General features: G+C 42.3%; 1 protein-coding gene across 9 annotated transcripts in view; it reads left to right on the top strand.

Annotated features, from left to right (window-relative positions):
• Positions 1–257: 257 nt before the first annotated feature.
• The window catches only part of PCED1B (PC-esterase domain containing 1B), a 73,555-nt gene continuing 50,639 nt past the window's right edge, over positions 258–23,173 (top strand). For 4 of the 9 annotated variants that reach the window (XR_008552234.1, XR_008552233.1, XR_008552237.1 and 1 more), the window contains exon 1: positions 460–974. Coding sequence is in view for 4 of the 9 variants with exons in the window: in XM_037514171.2 (XP_037370068.1) it covers positions 7,936–9,234 (1,299 nt within the window). In the remaining 5 variants the exon portion in view is untranslated. The other 5 variants (XM_037514171.2, XM_037514169.2, XM_054696325.1 and 2 more) reach the window with 5 other exon arrangements.

The raw sequence follows: 23,173 nt of genomic DNA, 5'->3' as shown, positions 1-23,173 counted from the left end.
TCGTTATTATCCCCATTTTGCTGACGCGGGTTTGGAAGCACAGGGAGATTGCTTCATCCACCTAGGGTCCAGAGACCAGCTAGGGTGAAGCAGGATCCAAAGCCCAGGGGCTGACCTCAGGGCCCTCCTGCTCAGCCTCTGTGTTTTCTGGCCTTAATTCAGATCATCTGCATACAAAAGGTAATTGATAAGGGGGGGGGTGTGCTCGCATAATTTGTTTCCACCAAATTGGGACATTGGAGGAGGGGCAGCAGCGCTATTATGCTGGAAAAACGGGAAACCAGATCAGTTTGGAGTCAACAGGGACAGAAGATGATCTTATTGACTGCGCCATGAGTATGAATTTACCAAGGGAGAGAATATTAAAGAAAAGAAGAAAGGAGCCGATTAGTGGGCCTTGAGGAAAACCGTTTGGGGGAATTGCCGGAAAAGAGAAATCCACAAAAGGCAGGTGAGACTGAAGACCTGTGTGTGAGTTTCGGGGCCACCTTTCCGAGGGGAGTGGTGCGCCCCAATGCCGCTGAGCTGGGGCTGCAGCTGAGGAAATAAGGACCAAGGGGCAGTTATTAAAAGGGGCAACAAAAAAATCATTAGTAATTTGCCGACAAACATTGTTTCTGTTGTTATCAATCACTTTAATTATTATTTGGTTTGGTGGACTCGGAAGCCAAATTTAAGTAAAAGGCGTGTGTGGGAGGTGAGGGCCCAGAATCAGCCAGTGCAAACACTTCTAAAAAGTGGCCTTGAAGGGGAAGCGAAAGATAGGGCTGACTGGAGGTGGAGTCAAAGAAGTTTCCTTTCTAAAAGAAAAGCTAGCAAGTGTTTAAAACTTAAAGAAAGGAGCTAGCCAATGGAGAGTGAAGAAAAAGTAGAATGCATAATGAGCCCCTCTCCGGGGGACATCCTGGAGCAAAACTCTGAGGATGTCAAAGGATGAGCCACCTGAGCGAGGGATTACCTTTACCGCTGAGGAGGTACGGCCCTGCCTCCGCGCGGGAGAGGAAGTGGGGGGGGCGGCGGGGGGTGGTCTGCGGGTTTGAGGGAGGTGCCGCACGTCTGCAGGCTTGGGCTCTCTTTGGAGTTGCTGTGGGTGGGGTTGCCCGGGTGGAGGTTTAAGAGTCCAAAGCGAGGCTGAAGAGGGCACTAGGTCCTTTGAGGTAGGTGATAGCACCCTAGTTTGACGCGAGAAAAAAAGTGTGGCTCAGAACGGCGGCCTACCCTCCCGACAGCGCACAAATTCGGGTCAGACGCCTCCGCTGACTTGTCCCTGGAAGCAAAATTCGGGTCACTGTCTTCCGGTGTCTTTTGCGCTAGAGGGTCAAAGATAGGGAATGAACGAACGTAGCTTAGCTAATGGTTCTTAACCTTATTGTGGAAGCCTGTTTTGGGGTGTAGATGATTGAGAGCATAGTTTTGTTTTTCTGAATTGTTTTATTTACTTTAGGAGGCACTTTTGTAAAACAAAAGTTATTTTTCCTTTGTAAAGGAAACTATAAAAGACTCCTCAGTTTTATCTATTTTCATAGACAATACCCCAATATCAGGTGTTAAGGCTTTTTTGACTTGGTAATTTTCAGCCTCTTAAAATGTGTGAAGTTCTTCTGTCGATTCTTTATTGCAAAAAAATCGCCAGTGTTAGACTAAGACACAGTGGGAATGGTACAAACACAAATTGAGTGTGTCCACAGTGACACAGCTTCTCAAGGAAAGCTTGCGATTCCATGAAGTCCAACTTGATCATTTTTCCAGCTTCCACTTTACATTTATGTCATATGAGATTCGAGAGATGTGTAAGGAAAGGGTGTGTGATGTGGGGATTGTGTAGAGGAACCATGATAGTTGGGATATGGGAGTCAAATTTGTAGAATGACAACTGTCCCGGCCCCAGATAGACACAGGTGTTCGCTGAATTTGTTAATAGGATGCATAGCTGAGACCTATTTAAGAGGTGAAGTTATTAGGGGTGGGAGATTAGAATGGACCTTTCCTATGACAGACACTTGGAAATAATTTTTATGTTACATCATTTACTATAGTATCTCACAGTACCTTTATGTATTTTTGAAAATGTGCTCCTAAAGTCACTTTTTAAAATAGTAGGGCTACGTTATTTTCCCCACTAGAATGTCTTTTTTTTTTTTTTTAAATTTATTTATTCATGTATACAAGAACGGGGTACAGGCCAGATGCGTGGGAGGGTGAGACAGTTCACCAGAGACGGAGAGGGGAACAGGCAGACTGATGAAATACACTGCTGAGGGGAGCAGCCCCACTAGAATGTCTTATGGAGGAATGGATGTTAACTGACTAAATCAAAACATGATTAGTGTGAAAATTCCCAATTCACCGGTCAGTCAATACGCTTTTCCAAAGAGAAATTTGAATCGTTTGCTTTTCTTTGAAAGTTTGACATGGCACACTTTTTAATTTTTGACAAGTTTAAATCCACTTAGAAAACTAAGCAAATGCCAAGACATGGTAAGTTGTAAAGGTGCATTCATTAAAAATTAATTTGCATCATCCATCCATTAAAATTTCATGGGCTCTTGGAAAGCTCAAAACATTGGCTTGATCACCAAAAATTCGGCTAGGAAAAAAAAATGGAAGGAAATTAGAGTTTTGTTTTAATTTTTTAAAAAGATTTGTTTAGTTGTGCTTACAAGAGCTGGGGTACAGGCCCAGAGGTCCTAGGGGTGAGAGGATTCACCAGAGACAGAGTGGGGAACAGACCAAGCCGATTGACTGAAATACACTGCTTAGTGGAGCTGCGGGCAAGTCAGGAGAGGTCTGCTGAGCCATGTGGGTAGCTCCCTGGCTGGCCAGCGAACTCGTGCTGCAGAGGCTGTGGTTAGCTTCATAGTGCTGGGCTTAACCCCTTGTGCCACCAGGGAGGCCCTAGAGTTTTATATTTGCGTAAGAACAACTAATTAATAAAGCAGCATCCTAATTGTTAGTTTCAACCTCTGTGATTTAAGACTTATGCAGTATCTATGAATCAACTAATTTATTTTTGTGTCACTCCTGCAACTAAATGAAAGAAAAAAAATGAACCTAGAATCTACAAAATATTTATTGATGAAAAGAAATGCAATATGTTTGGCTTGTGTTAGTAATAAAGCAATAGTCTGATTTTAATTCATGTCTTATTAACATATTAAAAATTATCCCCTAATAAACTTGAAAGTAATTTATTATAGTAATAGCTTGTTATTATTAATATATATGTCAGAGCTGTAACCAAACCCAACATTTTTTAAAAACAGCAAAAAATGGAAATACATATGATTATGATTTGAGAACTCATTTTGAAACTTTAAAAAAAAAAACCTTTTATTTGAGGTTGGAATCAGATTACGACTATCTTCCTATATTTCCACCCACCTCCTCTCTTGCTCTTCTGTCTTTATTGCTTCATTTACGTACATCAATTCTAGCTGCTTGTTCCTTTGATATTTTTATGAGTCATTTCCTTACTGCTCTTGAGAAAAGAGACTACTACCTTATAAGAGACTCCTTCTGCCTGTTGAGCTATATCTCAAAGATCCTTAATGAATGAATGAGTCGATCCATTTATAAAAAAAAAAATAGCGAAACTAATAAGTGAGCTTAGTAAATTTTAAGCAAAGCAACTTAGGCTAAAAAGACCACCGATTTATTTCCAAATCCTTTTTTGTTCCATTTTTGTAAATAAGAAGAGCTTTGAAAATGAGTTTTATTTTTTTATTTTTATTTTACTTTTTATTTTTAGATAAGAGATTTAGCTATCCAAATTATTGTGTGCCCATTCCCCTAAAAACTCCTTTTGTTTATGTTAGGTTTTGTTTTTAGTGCTTGTCATGTTAAACGATTCATTCCCACAGTGATAGACCTGGGTGTCTCATTTGTTAATCTTGTTACAGTTGTTGGGCTCTTATCAAGAATTTCATGAATTCCTCTCAGTTTCAGCTCCTAACTGCTATGCTTCTTCCCAGGTTGTCCCCCTCCCTTCTTTCTCCTCTGCAGTCCTATCTACGTGTTGCAATGCAGAACAATTAGAAATTCTTAGTGAGCATTTTTGCCCAATTTTTGGCCTGAACCCTTGGACAGCATTTGGATTAAGTTCACTGGCCAGGATCCTGGGCAGCGAGACCAAATATCGAGACCAGGAATTGTTTGTGGCTAATCTAAAATGCTGGTCTTTTAACTTTTTGCATGTCTCTTGCTTGAGATTAAGGCATGGGGTGAGATGTATCGTTCATAGCTCACCCTCTTATGTACACACGGACCACCTCCCCTAAGTGGCCAGAGTGAATAAGGGGTTGCCTGTCTTCGCAAAAAGGGAACATCAAAAGATCCTTCTCCCTAAGAGCCAGATTTTAGGACTTTTGCCTGACCTGTGTGGCTATAGGACACTCAAGTTTGTAACACAGTCTGTGCTACAGTATGTCTCCTTCAGAGACAGACTTTGGAGTCAAGTCAGTGGTTTGAAATCTTAGCTGCATCACATTGTAAAGCACCTAGCATTCAGTAACTATTTAATAAACATTAACTTTGTTTCATTTGCATCATCTCATTTTGTTGGGGGAAAGGATGTCCTGCGCTAATCCCATACAGGATTTGTGGACTCCACCCCCACTCCAGACCAAAGCCATCAGGACATTGGGAAAGACAAATCCCGTCACCACCAAAGGGAAGGTGTCTGGGACCTGAGGGTGGAGTTAAGCAGCCAGGTTGGGTATAAAAACCAAACACGTGGGCCTTGGGGTCTCTTGCTCTGTCGCTCGCCTCCTGGCTTCACGGCTCCTGGCTTGCGGCCAGCTTCAGAGTGCCATTTGGGGTTCCTGATCAGCGCATCAGGTAGGATGCATTCAAAACTTTGTCTCCCACTTTTCTCCCTGAGCTGTACATTTCCTCATTTCCCCTTCTCTTGTAAATAAACCTTTTATTAACCTTTCGTGTGTGCCTGCAGTAGAAAACTGATAAGTCCTTTTAAGCGCGCTGGTGAGGACCCACAGTCAGGCACCCCGTTTTGTATCAGTGCTGCCCTATAACAGTTTGATCTAGACAAATAGCACAAATACCGTACTCCATTTTATGCATGATGAACCCAATGTTATGACACTTGCTCAGCAAGAAGAACTGATTCTTATCTGCTCTTACTAATAGTCAAGCATTCCTCAAAACACTTTACATTTAATCCCGTGTCAAATCTATGAAATGGGTCTAAAGTAACGCTTTACAAATGAGGAAATTGCAGCACAGAAAAACCCAGTCAGAGAAAAGTTGTGATTCATACCACGAAAGAATGGCCCCCAAACAACCCGCCCCTCTAGGTACTAAGGTGCCTCCATTTCCCACAGCTTTTAAATAGTAGCTTGGAGTCATAGCTGTGAGCCCAAGGGTAGGGCACTCACCTGGAGAAGGGCGGCAGTAGGCCATCTCAACAAAGTGCCACTGGAAGACACACTGGATTATCAGATCTGCCAACCCCAAGGAGGAGAAAATTTTAGCTGGAAGGGATGATAATTCAACACCCGCAGGACAAGGCATGGAATATGGCTAGAGAGCCAGCCTAGACAGGATGCAGTTAGAGCTGCGGTGGCACCGGAACCTGGAAATGTTGTGGTCGGTGTGGGGTTCTGAGGTTGCTCAGAGAAGGAAGGAATAAAGCAGACATTCCCATTCATTAGGACACAGCAAGTTCAATCGAGAAGAGGAAAGAGATGCCAGCACAGAGACAGGCGCAGTCTTGAACAAGAAGTGCATTTTGCCAGGGAAATGGGTATTCTTTTACAATGTTCTTTGATGGAATTATTGGGGAAATGACTGCCTTGGGGTCAGATGGAGTTGGTCATCTAAAAGCAGTAAACCTCTCTGCCCCCACCTCTGGCTGATAATCTTTTCCAACCCTACCTTAGATTCCTGGAACCTTCCATAATTTTCATCTCTGGTGTTTGACCTTGTGAGACCTTCCAGCCTAAATTTTTCTGCTTGAAGTTTCCATCAGAAGCACACTGGGCAAAGTTTTCCCATTCACATGTTGCACTTTGGGGACTTGGGTCTGAGTGGGGGGACACTGTTCACAAAGGCCCCTGACTGTCCCCAGCATCTGCTCATTCTGCTTCAGGGCACTCGATACCTCCTCTCTCTGTATTGCAGGTGAATGCATTAGTATTTTTGATCACCTGAAGGACAAGACCATCTTTTAATCATTTCTTATTTCCCATATGGAACATTTAGTAGGTGCTTAATAAGTGAATGAACATACTTAACCCCAAAAGGACTGAGAGTTTGCTTTTATTATATTTCATTTTATGTGACAATGAGCTCAGTCTAATTTGTAAACTTTTTTTTTTTTCTGATGGTAAAATATTTGAATGAAATTCTTTGGAGGAAAATAAGCCAATATTTTCAACTGTGTCTTAGGGTAATGCTTTTATATTCTACCTATTTTCATGTTTTATATTTGTACTAGTACCCAATTTAAAACCACAAATAGCATAGCTTTTAAAAAAGGAATTGTGGTTTAATAATAGCTATTCATACAACCTATTAAAATGCTTACTAATGCATCAAGCCATGATGGATTTTAGTGGTTTCTCTGTAAGTGTATGAAGTAAATGCCATGTTCCTCCCCATGTGAGATTTGGTAGAAGGGTTGAGTGTGTTTTTTTTACTCATTAGTGGATATGAGTTGTAAGCGGCAGCTTACAATAAACAATCTGAAGTTTTGTAGATGAGTTTCACAACTTTTAATATTCTATTCAGTATGCTGGAGAGGAAAATGTTTCCTGTACCCTAATAGGTACACTGTGAATTAAAATAACCAAAGTCGCTAACAAGAGAAAAGGTGCAGAGTTTTTATTAATATTTACATAGATGAGAGTTCATAGAAAAGAAACTCAAAGAAGTAGTTAGACTTGGGTTTGTAAACCTTAAATCTTAATGAGGAACAAAGGACTTAGGCTTCAAGAGATGATGCACGGTAGAGAAGTAACTGGGTCGGGGTGTCTAACGGAAAACAGGGCCTCCTTTAGTTAGGACTGTTTACACAACCTTGGTGCTGAGGCAAATTAAGGTTTTTTTCTTGACTTCCCTCCCTGACAAGGGAAAGGATACCTTTCTCGAGGGAAATCAAAGCCCTGTTTTAGGTAAAGAGAGTGCAGAGAACTCTTTGCATGCCTGCCCTCAGCCACAATGGCATATTTTGGCGTGGCATATTCTGGTGGCCTTCAAGTAGAAAGGAGAGAATATTACAGTTGAAACATACATGATTTCCAATTTCATTTGTTTTTACAAATCCTATAGCTGTTTTCTTATTAAAGAATCCTGTTTTCACTATCATGTTTTAACTTATTAAAAATAAGACTAAGGTATATTTACTAAAAGCGAGGCAGGTCTTCCATCCTATTCTTTTAAAAACATTGGTATATTTTACTAGAATATTATTTATGCGTATCTATGTTACACAGTTTCAGTTCCGGTGATACTGGGCGTACATTTGGTGTGTAACTTCTTCAACTTAACATTACAACTCAAATATTCTTCATTTCTTGCTTGCTCACAGTCTCATTATTTAGCAGCTGAAAAATAAGCCTAACTATTGTCCCGTTGTCAGACAGCATGGCAGCTGCCTTCTGGTGGCCCATTCTGGCCAGGTGCAACCTGGGCCTCCAAGAGCCTGCTCAGGAGATTCACTGGTCACATCCCAGCTCTAAGCTGAGACAGGCCAAGCTGGGTTTCCCCTCCAGAAGCTCTCTTCTTGCTCTCCCCACTCACAGCTTAAGGTGACTGGAATCCAGCCCTGCAGCGCCATAAACCAACACTCACCATTCCTAGTCCAGTCCACAGTCCGGACCTGCCCAGGGTGGGTTTTTCCCTGCAGCTCTCCTTCTGCCCTAGCAATTCACCGACCCACCGTGTGCAAGGGAAGAGCCAGGCCGCTCCCTGGGCATCATGGTCTACCTGCTGGCCTCCGAAGTTCGGCAGCTGCTGCACAACAAGTTCGTGGTCATCTTGGGGGACTCGGTCCAGAGAGCTGTGTACAAGGACCTGGTGCTCCTGTTGCAGAAGGACTGCCTGCTTACTCCCAGTCAGCTCAGGGCCAAGGGAGAGATGAGCTTCGAACACGATGAGCTGGTGACTGGGGGCCAGTGGGGCCCCATGCACAATGGCACCAACTACCGCGAGGTGCGCCAGTACCATTCCGACCACCACCTGGTGCGCTTCTACTTCCTCACGCGCGTGTACTCGGACTACCTCAAGGATGTCCTGCGAGACCTGGCGTCGGGTGAGCACATCCCGGACGTGGTCGTCATGAATTCGTGCCTCTGGGACCTCAACCGGTATGGGCCAAACGCCTGGGAGAGCTACCAGACGAACCTGGCGGCCCTGTTCAGCCACCTGCGACAGGTGCTACCCACGTCGTGCCTCCTGGTGTGGAACACGGCCATGCCCATCGGCCAGAAAATCAAGGGGAGTTTCCTGCCCACTCAGGCCTCTACCGAGTCCCAGAAAGCCAGAGTGATGGAAGCCAACTTCTACAGCTGCGTTGAGGCGGATAAGCACCACCTGGACGTGCTGGACTTGCATTTTCACTTCCGCCGCGCCGAGCAGCACCGGCAGGGAGACGGGGTGCACTGGGATGAGCGCGCCCACCGACACCTCTCCCAGCTGCTGCTGGCCCACGTGGCCGACGCCTGGGGCGTGGACCTGCCCCGCCGCGACAGCGTGGGCAAGTGCATCAAGAGTGGCCCTGCGAGGGAGAGGCCTAGACAGCGGGCGGAGAGGCAGCCGCAAGCCAGCAGCAGTGAACTGACGGTCCCTCTGTCCCTACCCTTGCCGCTTCAAATGCGCCCGCCCCTGCTTCCGCTCCCACCCACATCTCCCTGCTTACTGCTGCGCCCCCTCCTGACCCCACAGCCGCACCCCGGGCCCTTTCCCCAGCAGGTGCCCCAATTTCTGCCCTGTCCCCAAGATGCCTATTTCTCCTCAGACCATCCATTCCAGTCTGATCAATTCTCAGACTATTTCCATTCAGATGTCCCCTTGTCTTCCCAGACTGAACTGGACTTTGTGTTTGACCCCCAACCCCCTCTTATCCCCCTCCCCACACCCTGTTATCAGCAACGGGCCCCTGTGGTTCATAGGGGTTTTCGTGGGTTTCCACCCCGGGGCCCCTACACACCCTGGAGACAGCGGCCCAGACCTTTCAAGAGAAAGACCCCAGCGTGCCCAGAGCCAAGGCCTCAGTGAGGTGGACTTAAGCCTTTTTTCTCCTTGTGGTCATGGGGTGGACAGATCACTGAGGCCTTGTTAACTTAATTGTTTGGCCCAACTTGGACTTTTTTGTTTATTCTATTACCAGTGAAGGGAGGCCAGAACAATCTGACTCATTCTTGGGGCCTCTGGCTCCTCTGGGGGTGACCAACATAATTCCTGCCTCCCTATGCCTTATTCTCTTTTAGTAAATGTAAACTTGAAATAAAGAATTTGTTTCACAAAGGCAGTTGTGGGTTTATGTGTGTCTCTATTCAGTGCTGCCTCTCCTTTCCGTTGAGCAGTTCTGCCAGAGCAAAGACAGGAATGGTCCGGGCAGCCACTTGATGAACTTTTCCACATGGTCTGTCTGACATAAATCTAAGGATTTTGAGAAAATGGAGTTGATTGCTTACAAATAAAAGAACATTAATCTTTTGTGATCATATTTACCGGAGATTTTAGGAATCCTTGAATTTTAGAACTGGGAAAGCTAAAGATAACAAAATTTAACATTTACAAACAAGAAAACTAAGGCCAAGAGAACTGAGTGACTTGTTCTGGGTCACACAGAAAATTCTCCACTTGTCTTCCTGGTCTATACTAGTCTCTAATTTATATTAACATTCAAGCCACAGGACTGATTTACACCATAGCAAATCTCAAACCAGGAAGGGAAGTTTACCAAACATGATCGTTCTATGCAGGTCATGGTGAAAAATCCCTATAATTGTATAACCAGAAGTTTATTGGCCTAATTGTCACTAATATCTTGAATAGTCTTGAGTTTTGCACTTGAGAAAATTAGAGAAAACTAATTGTCATTAAAACTAACTTACTGCATCAATGACAATGTGAGTGGCCATTGTAGAATAAAACCGAGCTGGAAGGCATTAGCCAGAACTCAGTTCCAGAATGGGCCACGGCCATCTCTTCTGTTTGGTAGGAATGTTAACATCAGGGAGATTTTAAATGTTAGGCCCTTGCTAATGAGTCCCAAGGCAAGTTAGGGTTAAAAGTAGGCAGCTTCAGGGCCAGTGTAGGCAGGGACTTCAGGAGAATTAAGGGAGGCCTATGAGACAAGGGCAGAGAAATTCAGGAGGGCTAATGAGGGCAGTAAATTTTACGGTTAATTCTGAGACTAATTGGGGCAGTACATTTTAGGAGACCTTGGCCAGGGTTCGGAAAAAGAGGAACTCCAAGATAAGAGCTGGGAAAATGGGCACATCTGCCTGTAGGAGTATAGCCACAAAGAGCCAATCACAAACTAGGATGATGAGATTTTAGAACAGAGGGAAAAAAAAGGTTTAAATGCCCCTAGACACAGGCCCACAACGGCTTTCTTGCCCCTTCCAAGTACAGTGTACCTGGGAGTCCTTACAGTCTTCCTTTAAATAAACTTTACTTTCTTAAACAAAGTTTGTTTCTCTCAGCTTACTTATCTAACATGTCTGCGAATTCCTTTTTATGGCTTTGTGGGACAAGAACCTGTGGTGGTTCAAGGACTAAATAAACAGGGCACACTGGCATCACTAGTACTTTGATACAATATGATATGAGTAAAATTGTCCAAATAATATGATTTTTCAATGAATTGATTTGACTGGTTACTAGGTCCTCATCTGGTCCATCCCAAAATTTAAAATGAGGGTAAAGAAATGCTATCCTGCTAAAATGAAGTTGGTGAACTCAAAAGAAATGAATCAGCTGTTTACAGAAGAAATACACTGCAACTTTAAATCCACTAAAACACTAAAATTCCTGAAGGGTAAAGCTTGTATTGTATTTATCTTTGAGCCTCCTCAATCCTGGTGAAATGTCTAGCACTTACTAAGTACTGAGTTATGTTTCTTGAATGACTCAGTGAATGAAGAGGTGGCATATAAATGTGTTTCTAAGTCTCTAAGGAGATACTATAAATTGGGTAAAAATATAAATTCTAGAAACCATGCAAATCGATATTTAATCTTTTTGGCCCATCTGAAGTCCTTGCCAAAACAGCCTGGTGATGACCTTTGGACTATAGAAAGATGGTGCCTACAAGTCAAAATTTGCAGAATGTTCCAGAATAGTCAGGAGAGAGGGGAACTTGACCAATGGAAATGTTCCACTCCCACAGAGGAGATGAGTGCATCGGGCTGTGAGATTTGGTAACATTAGCCAGTTGCCTCCATGCTGGCTATACACTTCTAAGGACAATCAAGCAGCATTAGCTGATGATCTAAGTAAGCTGACACATTAGTATTTCTATGAATATCCTAATAAATAGGTGTTGTACTTTATAGCTCTTGTAAATTAGGTTGATATATATTAATCCTTGATCTAATCACACCTGATGAACCAAGGAGAATGAGTTCTTAGATACATAGCGCTGAGGACTTGACATTAAGTCTGATAAATCCATGATACTATGGATTAAATTGCACCAATCATTTAACAGTCCTATTTCTCTCAGATGACAGGAGAGCAGGAAGACTCAGAAAGGGACATTTCCTTCCCAGGTGCATTAATTTCCCGTTGGGCTGTAAAAAATACCACCAGCTTGGTAGTTTAAAACAACATATATTTATTTTCTAACACTTCTGGAGTAAAAAGTTTAAAATCCATTACCCCAGAGAAAAATCCTACTGTCCTACATGAGCAGGTTTTTGCCTGCCCTCACAGCGTTATCTTCCAGAACTCTCTTCATTGCTCTTGATGCATTCAAACTGACAGGACTAGTATTGCTCATACATGCCAAGCTCTTTTATGACTTGGGTCTTTGTACTTGCCATTCTTTTTGCCTAGAATATTCTACATCAACTATTTTCCCATTCTTAAATATCCAACTATTCATCCTACTGTGCAATCCTACTGCCCTCGCCTCCTAAAAGGCCTATAACCACTTAATCTCAAAGTACTGCTAGGATCTATTAAGCATTTTTTTTTTGAAAATTTTATTTGTTTATACAAGAGCTGGGGTACAGGCCAGAGGTGTGGGAGGGTGAGAGGATTCACCAGAGAATGAGAGGGGAGCAGAACAGGTAGATGGACCGAAAAGCACTGCTGAGGGGAGCAGGGGGCGAGACAGGAGAGGTCTGCTGCACCATGCTGGCCAGGAATTGAACCAGAGCTGCAGAGGCTGCGGACAACTTCACAGCGCCATGGTCAACCCGCTCCACTCCCACCAGGGAGGCCCCTGTTAAGCATTTTTTATTTCCTTTGTTTTGCTTACCCCACCCTGCTGTGGCTTCAGTAGTTCCCTGTTAGCCTCTCCCTAGGACATAAGCTCTGAGTCTTGCTCACTATAGAGTCTACTAATAGTGTCTAGCAAATTCATATATATTTATCTCAGTTAAACGTTCAGTAACATAATTAAGTTGTACTGTGTACTTAAAGATGCAATTTGTGTTTAAATCAAGCTGTGTTTGATTACTTTTCTTTAGGAAATGTCTCTCATAATGTTACTTAAGTCATTTTGGATGGCTAACATCTGCTGGACACCCCATTCTCACTGGTGTGAAGGGACTGATAGCACCTTCAGTACATGTTTGTATTTAATCTCATCTATGGTGACCTTGATCTTCCAACTTAGAGCTTTCTTTTTCCCTTTGTGCTTTGTCACCTTATCCTTATGTCAAGAAAACCAGGGATACAAATAAGCTATTCATTATCTGGTAAAAAAAGCAAAAGTATCCAACATTTATGAGAGAAATTATTGCTTTTTTTTGTTTGTTTTTTGGTTTTCACTTTTATTTCCTTTCATTTTAAATTGAACTTATTCCCTAGCCCAGAATTCATGTTTCTTCTGTTTCTTCTGGTATATCTTTTTCTTCTGTGCAGCCTCCCCCCCCCCCCCCCAGTTTAGGAAAAATCTGCCCTTTTGCAGTAAGGACCATCTTGTGTGGCAGGAGGAGCTCATGGATGGGGTCCTCCAACCATGAGTTCTACAATGCATCTTGGGAGTTTTGAACACCTGGATGTGCTCAGTGGCCAGAGAGTCTACATCTAAACCCTGAGGTTCCGCATTACTAAGCATGGGCAGTAAAAGTTCAGCACTCTTTTTGCTTCACCAACCCTGCCCACTGTTTGGCCTGGGCACACCTACCATCTCCACCATGATGATGCCGGAATGGCATGCACTGCTTCTGCAGAGACATCTTTCAGATGCCTGGTGGCCTTTCAGGTATGCATACCTTGCCTGCCTGGGTTGTCCCACAATGGTTCTTAAAGTGAGCACAAAGATTTTACCTTCTTGATTTGCATGGCTTTGTAGTATTCAAAGGTCACCTGAGGGCCCTTTCCAGAAGTGGAAGACTCTGTTGTGAAGACTTGGGGCTGGGTACATTTGCCTGTTCTCCAACTCAAGACATGACAGCACTCAAAGCTTTTCATATTTAACTCCTTTCTTTTTTTTTCCATATTTAACTCCTGTCTCAAGTTTTCTGGAAAACGAAAGTAAAATTTATGCTTAAATCAGTATTATCCAAGCAGCATATGTGTCACATATTTTATAATAACCAGATTCTATTTTGTTATACCAAAGGCTCAAACATTACAGCTGTAACTATATTTTTCTATACATTCAAACAAAGCAAGGCCCAGGATTTGAAATCAGATGGAATCTTCCATCTGCCATACAATTAGAATCAGGCCCTCCGACCAGCCCCAGAGTGGTTGGCAGGCCCTCTGCAGCATTGCTCTCTGGGCAGCTTCCAGGTTAGATTCTGGAGTGGAACCCAGTACCAACTCAATCTTTTACAGCTTTATGTTCATGAATTCTGCAAAGGTAAGTTGCTTGAAAATTTATATTGTTAAGACTCATGTCAGAGGAAGGACTTATCAATGTTTTAAAACTATTCTATTTTTGTTTCCATAAACCTAGAAACAATATCCTCATTCCCACAACTTCAAGTCTACATCACTGCATGCTTCATTTATAGCTGCAGCTTTTCACAAAAGTTACCCATTAAACTTTAAAGAAACATTTCCCAAAATATGTCCTTTTGAGCCATAATCTTTACTCCATATGCATTCATAATTGCCTCATGGAAATTCACAATGACTTAATAAATTAGAGGCTTTGAAAAAAAATCTCCATTAATTGATGAAATGTACCTAACCTAGTATTTTGCAGTTTTATTTAATTGCAGGCCATTTTTATAAGTAGCATCTTTTAAAAACATATTTTGGGAAATATTGTTCTTGATAATGCCAGATAAAATAGTTGAAGTTAGTGGAAAGAAACTTCTCAGATGCTTTACATATAAAGCCCTTTTGTAAAAACTTTTTTCATAGAGGTAACCTTGCCTTGTAGGTTTCAGGTGCATCATGAAAAATCATGTGTGGAGATTACACTAAGTTCACTGCTAAAAGTTCAACTCTATGCTTCTCCATATAATTAGTTCCTTTTACTAGATTGACCCCCTCATCCCCAAGCCCCCTTTCTTCTGATTACCATTAATTTGATTTTATAGTCTAAAATTTATTTTGGTTTTATTCAATCACTAGGTTTTTTGGTAAAGATTTATTTTATTTATTTATGCATACAAGAACTGGGCTGCGGGCTGGAGGTGCAGGGGAGTGAGAGGATGCACCAGAGACAGAGTAGGGAACAGAACAGACAGATCCACTGAAATACACTGCTGAGGGGAGCAGTGGGCTGTTGCATCAGGCAACACCATACTGACAAAGACAAGGGAGTCATGGAGCAGGTTACATAATGCAGGATATTGACTGAGAGCAAGATCCTGGCCGTTTTTTATTGATAGACTAATCATACAGCATCAGCTATGTGTGTGAGGCAGGACAGGGAGAAAAGGAGGAGTGAAACTCAGGAATGTCATCTAGGGCTTGAGGGGGACATGAGTCTGCTGACCATATGATCAGCTTGATGACAAGTGTTGTAAGCGAGACTGGACCCCAGACCCCTGGCCATGGTCCTAATCTTTTATCAACAAGGCATTCCACTGGTCAGCTTCTGGGGTCCCTTGTCACACATTAGTCCTCAGCCTCCCAGGTGTTCCCGGTCATGCCTCATGATGCGTACCCTTCCCAGAGTGATCAAGGTTTCTGCTCTTGATTGATTTGAAAGGCAGCTTGTAAGGTTTGGCTCCTATGACTGATTGATCGGTTCTGAAGGGTAGTTCTGACCTTGTATAGGAATGCAGAACTGCAGGGAACAGTAATGGCAGCTGAATAGGCTGTTTAAGTTTAGCAGACCCACAGTGGGTGAGACAGGAGAGGTCTGCTGCGTCATGTGGGTCACCTCCCTGGTCGGGAATCAAATTCAGGCCTCAGTGTCTAGTGATAGCTTGATTGTGCTGAGACTTAACCCCTGCGCCACCAGGGAGCCCCCAATTACTTGTTTGTTTCTTTATGTATAATATATAGGTGAAATCATATGGTGTTTGACCTATTTCACTGAGCATAAAACTGTCCAGGTCCATCCATGTTGTTCATTTTTATTTTTAAAATTGACTAGTACTCCATTGTGTATATATACCACAGTTTTGTTCCTTTCTAATGGAGCATTATAATAATCTGCCCAAACATGTGTTAATATTCATTAAGCAAACTTTGGAAAATTCTGAGATGCTAGTTAGCCAAAGTGGGGTGGAATGGACCCAGAATGATTGCCCTCTTCTTCTAAGAAGAGTCCACTTTAGGAGACCTCCCTGGTGGTGCAGTGGGTTAAGTCACAGCACTATGAAGCTATCCACAGCCACTGCACCATGAGTTATATCCACAGCTGGCCAGGAAGCTAACCCACATGGCATAGCAGACTTTCCTGTCTCCCCCGCTGGCCCCCTAAGCAGTGTATTCCAGTAGATCTGCCTTTTCTGCTCCCCACTCTGTCTCTGGTGAATCCTCTCAACCCCTCACCTCTGGCCTGTACCCTAGGTCTTATATGCATAAACAAATCTTAAAAAAACAAAACAAAACAAAAAAGGGATGGCCCATCTTGGTAACAAGTGTTGGGGAGCGTCCAGTCCCTCTTGTACAGTAGGGTGGTTCCACCTCAGGTGTTTGCTGCCTGGCACAGATCAGACTATCCTTAGTGACACCCCAGTGGAGAATGGTCATGGGAAATAAGGAACAAACAGTATTCTGAGTCTGAGCACATACATAGTCACTCAACACAGCTCCCTCTGTTGGCATGTAGCAATGTTAGCAGGACTCAAAGCTCTAGAAAAGTAAGAGTCTATCTTAGAAGCATGAGAACACCATCAGGAGCTGCTGGGACAGAGCCATCTTCTCTGATGAAGAAGAGATTCTGTAGACCACGTGGTCTGTGACATCAAACCTCACTTGATGTCATTCACAGATGCCTTCGTCATGCCACAGTGATGCTCCAGGCCCAGCTGGCACCTGGCTTATTAGTTTGGCATCTTATCTTTACTTCTCACTCCCATGTCTACACATCTTGCATTAATTTTTGTGAAGCCATCTTTGATCTTATATTTTATCTCATTAATATGTCACATTGCCAGACTGATCTTTTTCCTACCACCCATTTTCCCCTAACTGCACCTTGCCCTAAGGCAATGTTCCTAAAATTTAATTTAGAGGCCATTAGAATATTCTGGTGAGCTTGTTAAAACATCATTGCTGCCATCTCCCCTCTGAGTTTTATTCTCATTCAAAAGGTCAAGGGTAGTGTCCTAGAATTTGCATTTCTATTCCACACTTTGAAAACCACCAAAAATGTAAAAAGAATTACATAATCCCACTCATATCTAATCCCACTCATAATCTAAATTTATAACCACTGGTAACATTTTGCCATATCCTCCTTTTCTTTTTTCTGAAATATTTTAAAGTGAAATACTTCATAATATTTCATCTCCAAATATATCATGTGGGCCTCCCCGGTGGCGCAGTGGTTGAGCGCTTGGCTGCGAAGATGCCCGCAGCCTCTGCAGCACCAGTTTGATCCCCGGCTGCAGGGCGAGGGTCCCACATGGCACGCAGACCTCTCTTGCCACACTGGCTGCTCCCCTCAGCAGTGTATTTCGTCAGTCTGCCAGTTCTGTTCCCCGCTCTGTCTCTGGTGAATTCTCTCATGCTCCCGCACTTCTGACTGTACCCAGTGCTTATATAAATAAATAAATATTTAAAAAAAATAAATAATATATCATGTGTGGGAAATTAGGACATTTTCCTATATAACTGCAAGATAAGTATCACATACCTCAAATAAAACAGAATAACTTGCTGCTGTCATCTGATGCTTTATCAATTAAATGTCTGTGTCACTCCAACAATTATACATTGAAAAACCTGTCTCCAAGGTGATGTTAGGGGTGAGGCATTTGGGAGATAACTAGCATTAGATAAGATGAGGTTGGAACTCTCATGAGTGGGATTAGTGACCTTACCAGAGAAATTGCTGCCTTTCTTCACTCTCTGTGGTATAAGACTATAATGAGAAGTCAGAAAAACAAGGCCCTTACCCGGATCCTACCACGCTGGCATTGTGAGCTTGGATGTCCAGCTTTGAGAACTGTGAGAAATAAATTTCTATTGTTTGTAAGTCACTCAGTCTATGGTACTTTATTAAAACAACCCCAACTAAGACAAACACTCTGCCCCAAAAATGTTTTTTGCATTTACTCAAATGGGGATCCACTAAAGAATCACATTTCATTGATTTTATATCTCTGAATCTTTTAGTCTAGAAGAGAACTCAACACACACCCTTCTTTTTCTTATGACACTGACTCACTGAGAAGATTTGTCCAGTAGAATGTTCCAAATTCAGAGTCTATCTAAAGATTTCTTCATCACATTTAATTTTTCTTTATCCCTATAAAATGAATGTTAGATCCATAGGTTCAAGTCAAATGTTTTTGGTAAAATACTTCACAGACAGGGCAGTGTACTTCCCATTGTACCCCACTGGGACACACAAGCTGGTTTCCGCACATAGGATGCTAAGATTAATCACCACGTAAATGTGACAGTTCAAGATGATGTTTTAAAAGTACATTTTCCTATTGACAGCCACATTGGCAAACTTATCAATATGTATGTCAATATTGCAGTTCTTTATTAATCTTAATGGTTTTAGTATCACTGAAAATTCTTGCTTGAAATTGTGACTACAAGGTCTCCCTGATGGTCTAGGGGTTAGGTCTCAACCGCTCTTACCACTACAGCCCGAGTTCTATCCCTGGCCAGAGAGCTAATCCATACATGGCACACTAGACCTCTCCAGCCTTACCTGCTACTACCCTTAGCAATGTATTTCAGTAAATCTGCCTGTTCTGTTCCCTACTCTGTCTGGTGTATCCTCTCACCCTCACATCTCTGGCCGACACCCCAGTTCTACTCTAAAAAAAAAAAGAAAAAAAAAAAGAAATTGTGACTATAATAGAGGTGGGGAAATGGTCATTTTCTGATCTTACAATTCCTTGTTAAAAATGGGAAAAACTCCAGGCCTCCCCTGGTGGCACACGGTTGAGCAATGGGCTGCAAAGCTGCCCGCAGCTTCTGCAGCGCCAGTTTGATCCCTGGCAGCCCGCAAGGGTCCCACATGGATCGCAGACCTCTCCTGCTGCGCCCACTGCTCCCCTCAGCAGTGTTGTCGGTCTGCTTGTTCTGCTCCCGGCTCTGGCTCTGGTGAATTCTCTCACCCTCCCATGCTTCTGACTGTACCCAGTGCTTGTATAAATAAGTAAATAAATCTTCAAAAAAAAAATTTAAAAAAAATTTAAAAAATGGGAAAAACTCCTTTACATAATGTATCTACATTTGGGGAATCTTTCCTAATTGACCAATAAATAAATGATTCCAAATTAAAGTGAGGGCATTTTTGTATCTATATCAATTGGCAATGATATACTCATCTCTTCCTTGTTACTGGCAAATACATATTTTTAGCCTAAGAAAAGTTTATTTTGTATTAGGCAGTGCATTACATTTTTAGAATTAGAGAGAAAATTTAGATAAGACAGCCATATTATATAAAATCATTGAAAGAAATTGCTACTTGGGTGAAATAATATAAGAATGCATTATTAAGTAATTCTTTAATACTAAGTCCTCAGATATTTCCACTGAAATGCCTCTAATGGCGGAGGAACTGAACCTGTTACAGGTTTGCCTCCAGTAGCCTACCCTAAGGGTTAAATTTACAGAATGCTAAAATATTAACTGAAATTCTGTATTCAGCTCTACATACTGTCACTGTTTGTTTTGTAAGAATAAATAACAACCTTCAAAACACTGAGAAAAATCATAGCTACAAAAATATATTGGGATTTAGGGCTATAAATAGGGGGATGATAACATACCTCATAGGAACATTAGGGCAATTCACTGAGTTAATATTTCTAAAGCCCTTATAACTGTGATTGGCACCAAGTTAGCAATATAAAAATATTTGTTAAATAAAATTAAAGATTTGTTCCAAGTTCATTTGATTGTTTAACCCCCATAGGACTGCCTCCCAGGGTATTAAAAACCCAGTGTGATTTTAGTATTTAAAGACACAATTATGGTTGAAGTAAGAGGAAAAGAGACTGGCTGTTTATTTAAGGTATGTTAGAAAAAAACACCAGAGAGCAGAGGAAATGGGTGTGAAGCCAAGAGCTGGCAGAGGGCAGGGAGCGCCAGGCAGGTTTGGGGCACAGCCACTTCCGCAAACATTGGTGAGAAACTGCCAGAGGCCCAGTGCCGGCCATGAGGGTGAGAAACTAATCAATTGTGGAGGTGATGCACAGTGTTTCTTAGACCGCTTCATCAGATTGGTTGGGGCGCTTGTTGAAAATGCAGAGGGCCTCCTTGGTGGCTGAGGGGTTAAGTCTCAGCACTATCACCACTTGGGCTTGAGTTCCATTCCCTGCCAGGGAGGTACCCACATGGCAAGCAGACCTCTCCTGTCTCACCTGCTGCTCCCCTCAGCAGTATATTTCAGTGGATCTGCCTGCTCTGCTCCCCACTATGTCTCTGGTGGATCCTCTCACCCCCACACCTCTGGCCTACACCCTAGTTCTTCTACCAAAAAAAAAAAAAAAATACAGAATGTGTGGTCCCCCTGCATGTAGACACTCAGAATCACTGGGGTGGGCCTGGGGAGCCAGGATTTGACACATCCTAGTGGCTGATGTAACTAGAATGTGAAAACCAATGTTATAAGAGATGTGGCTCAGAGTTAATGTCCTTTTTTCCTTAACAAAAATAAAACTTAAAAAATAATTTTGAAAATATCTAACACTCCCACCATGTCAGAATAGCCTAGAATTTGTGGTTGGAAACATTTAGCAATAATCTCACACAAAAATTCATAACTCTTGGTGACATGTTTTTATAACCTAAAGAATTAAAAAAAATTAAATTAAAACCAAAAAAAAAAAAAAAAGTACACAGATCCCTCCCCAAAGCAACTGAATCAGAAATTATAGGTTAAGAATCTAGACATAAGTTTATTAAAAAGCTCTCCAAATATTTCTAACGTTTGGTCAAGACTAAAAATCACTAATTTGGTGCAACCTCATTTTTCAGACAAGGAAACTGAGGACTAATAAATAACTTGATTAAGATGACAGAACTCTCTTCAAAAAAGCCACCATGTAAGACACTAGTCATGTAGCAATGTTTTTCAGATAAAGACAATAATCTATTATTGAATTGTTTAAAACATTTAGTGCTCCTGACCACAACTTTTTAAAAAATGAAATAGAATACAACAAAATATCAGAACACCTATCAAATAGTAATATTATTTCAGTGGCTGCAATATTATATGTGGCTGCAAGAATAAGTTCCCCCAAATCTAGAATGTAATTTGAGTCCAAAGAATGAAGCAAGCACTTGCATTATTCACATTTAAAATTTATCAGGGGGTCTCCCTGGTGGCTCAGGGGTTAAGTTTCAGAGTTTTCAAGCTATTGCCAGCCACTGCAGCATGAATTTGATTCCCGGGCAGGGAGCTAACCCACATGGTGCAGCAGACCTCTCCTGATTCGCCCACTGCTCCCATCAGCAGTGTTTTTCAGTACATCTGCCGGTTCTGCTCCCTGCTCTGTCCCTGGTGAATCCTCTCATTCCCTGCACCTCTGGCCTACACCCAGTTCTTGTATACATAAATAAATAAAAATAAATCTTCTTAAAAAATAAAGTTTATCAAGGCAGTTTAAATACAGGGGTCCTCACACTGAAGCCAGAGTTTTGGTGGAGGTAGAATCTATGCCACTTACACTGACAGGTGTCTTCTACTTGGCTTGGTATGTGTGTCCTTCTTGTGTAAGGTTAAAGATGTCAGATGACCTGGGGACATGTCATTGCTCTACTAAGGCCAGGGACATTTATATAGATCACAACCACAGGTTCACACACATGAAGGAGCTGTTGGGGAACTGGCTATCTCCCCAGAGAGGACAATCAGTGGTAATGGGCCTAAGATGGGACCCATATAAGATGCAGTTGCTTTGGTTTTCTTGCTCTGTGTGTGTGTGTTCTGTGAGTAGATATTCAATGTCATTCCTATGAGTTGTCCAAAACAGTTGGAAATTCCTCCTCTGGAATTTCCTTATAATTCAAACATCTAAGATTAGAAGGTGGCAGTGAGGGAAGTAGCTATCTCCTCTCTCTGGTAAGGAGCCCACGGAGGGTCTGAATGGCACTGAAGACCAAAAGACGGACTTGAGGGTGCACTTTGGGGCAATTCGAATCTGTGTTCCTTATTGGTGATGAGAGTTTGTGCAAGAAACTAAACTCTTCATGACTCAGCTACTTAAATTTTGAAGTGAAAATAATAACACCCACATTACAGGATTGTTAATTTTAAGTGGCATAATATTAATAAAACACTTAGCACAATGCTTGGCATGTAGATAGTAGTTAATAAATACAGACAATTAAAAATGTATGTGAGATCTGTCATTTCCTCACTGAGAGAAAAAGAACTGAAAATGTACCAGGATTAGAATAGTCTTTGGAGGGATATATATTCTGGGTCTAGTGTTTATTTTAGAAGGGAAAAAAATAAAAATAGCTAAAGTAATTGCTTTCACAGGCAAAATATTAGCAAGAACAAAATTTCTGTTTTCACAGAGCTAGAAATTATGGCACCACAAAGAGACCTACTTGTCTTGGAGAGAAAACATTCCAATTTTTCTCCCTTTCTTTGCAGAGGAACTCTATGTAACTGTTACAAACATTCAGTTAATGCTCCAAATTAAAAATGGTGCAATAAAAGCAATTTATAATATAAATAGAATCTGGGATGCCAGTGGCCACAAGGCCCTGAAACAGGGAAAAGAAAGCCGCGTGCCTGTGCGAAGAAAGGGGAGGCACTGAGGCAGATTTCAGAGAGTGACACTAAACTGTTGTACTGCTGGATGTTTGAGGATATCACAGCACCAGCCGCCAACACGTTCAAATCTCGGTGGGTCCAGCTTCACATGCTACACAGGGCAATCACTGCGATTCATCCTCAGACGACTTCAAAGTGACAAAAGAAGCCACTTCAAAAAGCCTTTCCACGTCCAAACACTTCATCTTCTGATCGATGTTGCAGTGGAATCCTCTAAATAATAAAGAGCCCCTCAGTCCCCCCACCTCACCCCGTCTCCCCCACCTCACCCCCGAGATCCCCAAGCCCCCCTTCTCCCAGTCTCAGTCTGTTCTGAAGTCAGTGACTTTTGTATAGATCACAAGTACACATGAAGGAAACGGTGGGGAAACTGTCTTCCCAGAATGGACAATCATGGGCCTAAGATGGTATCCATATAAGATGGAGTCACTTTGGTTTTCTTGCCCTGTGTGCGTGTGTTCTGTGAGTAGATGTTCAATGTGATTCTTATGAGTTATCCAAAATGGTTGGAAAGTTTTCGCCATTTCCACGCTGGACCTGTCTCAATGTTCAGCTGCACGATGCAATGTTGCCCACTTGTCACAAGAATCTAAAATAGACACTTCCCCGGGGAATTCCTCCTGTATCTTCCACTTT

Source organism: Talpa occidentalis, unplaced genomic scaffold, assembly GCF_014898055.3.
Source record: "Talpa occidentalis isolate TD23 unplaced genomic scaffold, MPIMG_talOcc4v2.1 talOcc4.16, whole genome shotgun sequence".
NCBI classification, from domain to species: Eukaryota; Metazoa; Chordata; class Mammalia; order Eulipotyphla; family Talpidae; genus Talpa; species Talpa occidentalis.
The sequence above is the reverse complement of the archived record's forward strand: the minus strand, read 5'-3'. Positions and strand labels throughout refer to the sequence as shown.